This window comes from Merops nubicus, unplaced genomic scaffold (assembly GCF_000691845.1).
Source record: "Merops nubicus isolate BGI_N331 unplaced genomic scaffold, ASM69184v1 scaffold43559, whole genome shotgun sequence".
Classification (NCBI taxonomy): domain Eukaryota; kingdom Metazoa; phylum Chordata; class Aves; order Coraciiformes; family Meropidae; genus Merops; species Merops nubicus.
This window is the reverse complement of record NW_008633848.1, coordinates 1845-2146: the sequence shown is the minus strand read 5'-3', so window position 1 is coordinate 2146 and position 302 is coordinate 1845. Positions and strand designations below refer to the sequence as shown.

Genomic DNA, 302 nt, shown 5'->3' with positions numbered 1-302 from the left:
AGGTCCCGCAGCATCTGCTGGAGATTCTGGGCGAAGCTGGAGGGGGACAGAAGAGGAGGGTGAGGGCTGGTGCCCCCCACCTACACTGTGTCCCCCACCTCCCCACTCCTGCCACAGGGCAAGGGTCACCAGCAGGCACCTGCCAGACCCGGCCCCACTCACTGCGGGTGCATCTTGTACAGGGTGCCGTCCACCCCCACGGTGACAGCCAGCTGGGCCAGGCCCCGGTTCTCCCGCATCTTCTCCACCACGGCGGCCAGGCCGGCGGCACCGAGGGGGGCTGCCCCGCGGGGACCGGGCCG

At 71.2% G+C, this 302-nt stretch overlaps 1 protein-coding gene across 1 annotated transcript in view; it reads right to left on the bottom strand.

Moving 5' to 3' along the window:
• Positions 1 to 2: 2 nt before the first annotated feature.
• Positions 3 to 302, bottom strand: part of LOC103780693 (hexokinase-2-like) — a gene marked incomplete at both ends in the record, with an annotated part of 2141 nt that continues 1841 nt past the window's right edge. Inside the window, 2 exon segments of the mRNA XM_008948383.1 lie at positions 3 to 36; positions 163 to 286. Coding sequence (XP_008946631.1) covers positions 3 to 36; positions 163 to 286 — 158 coding nt within the window.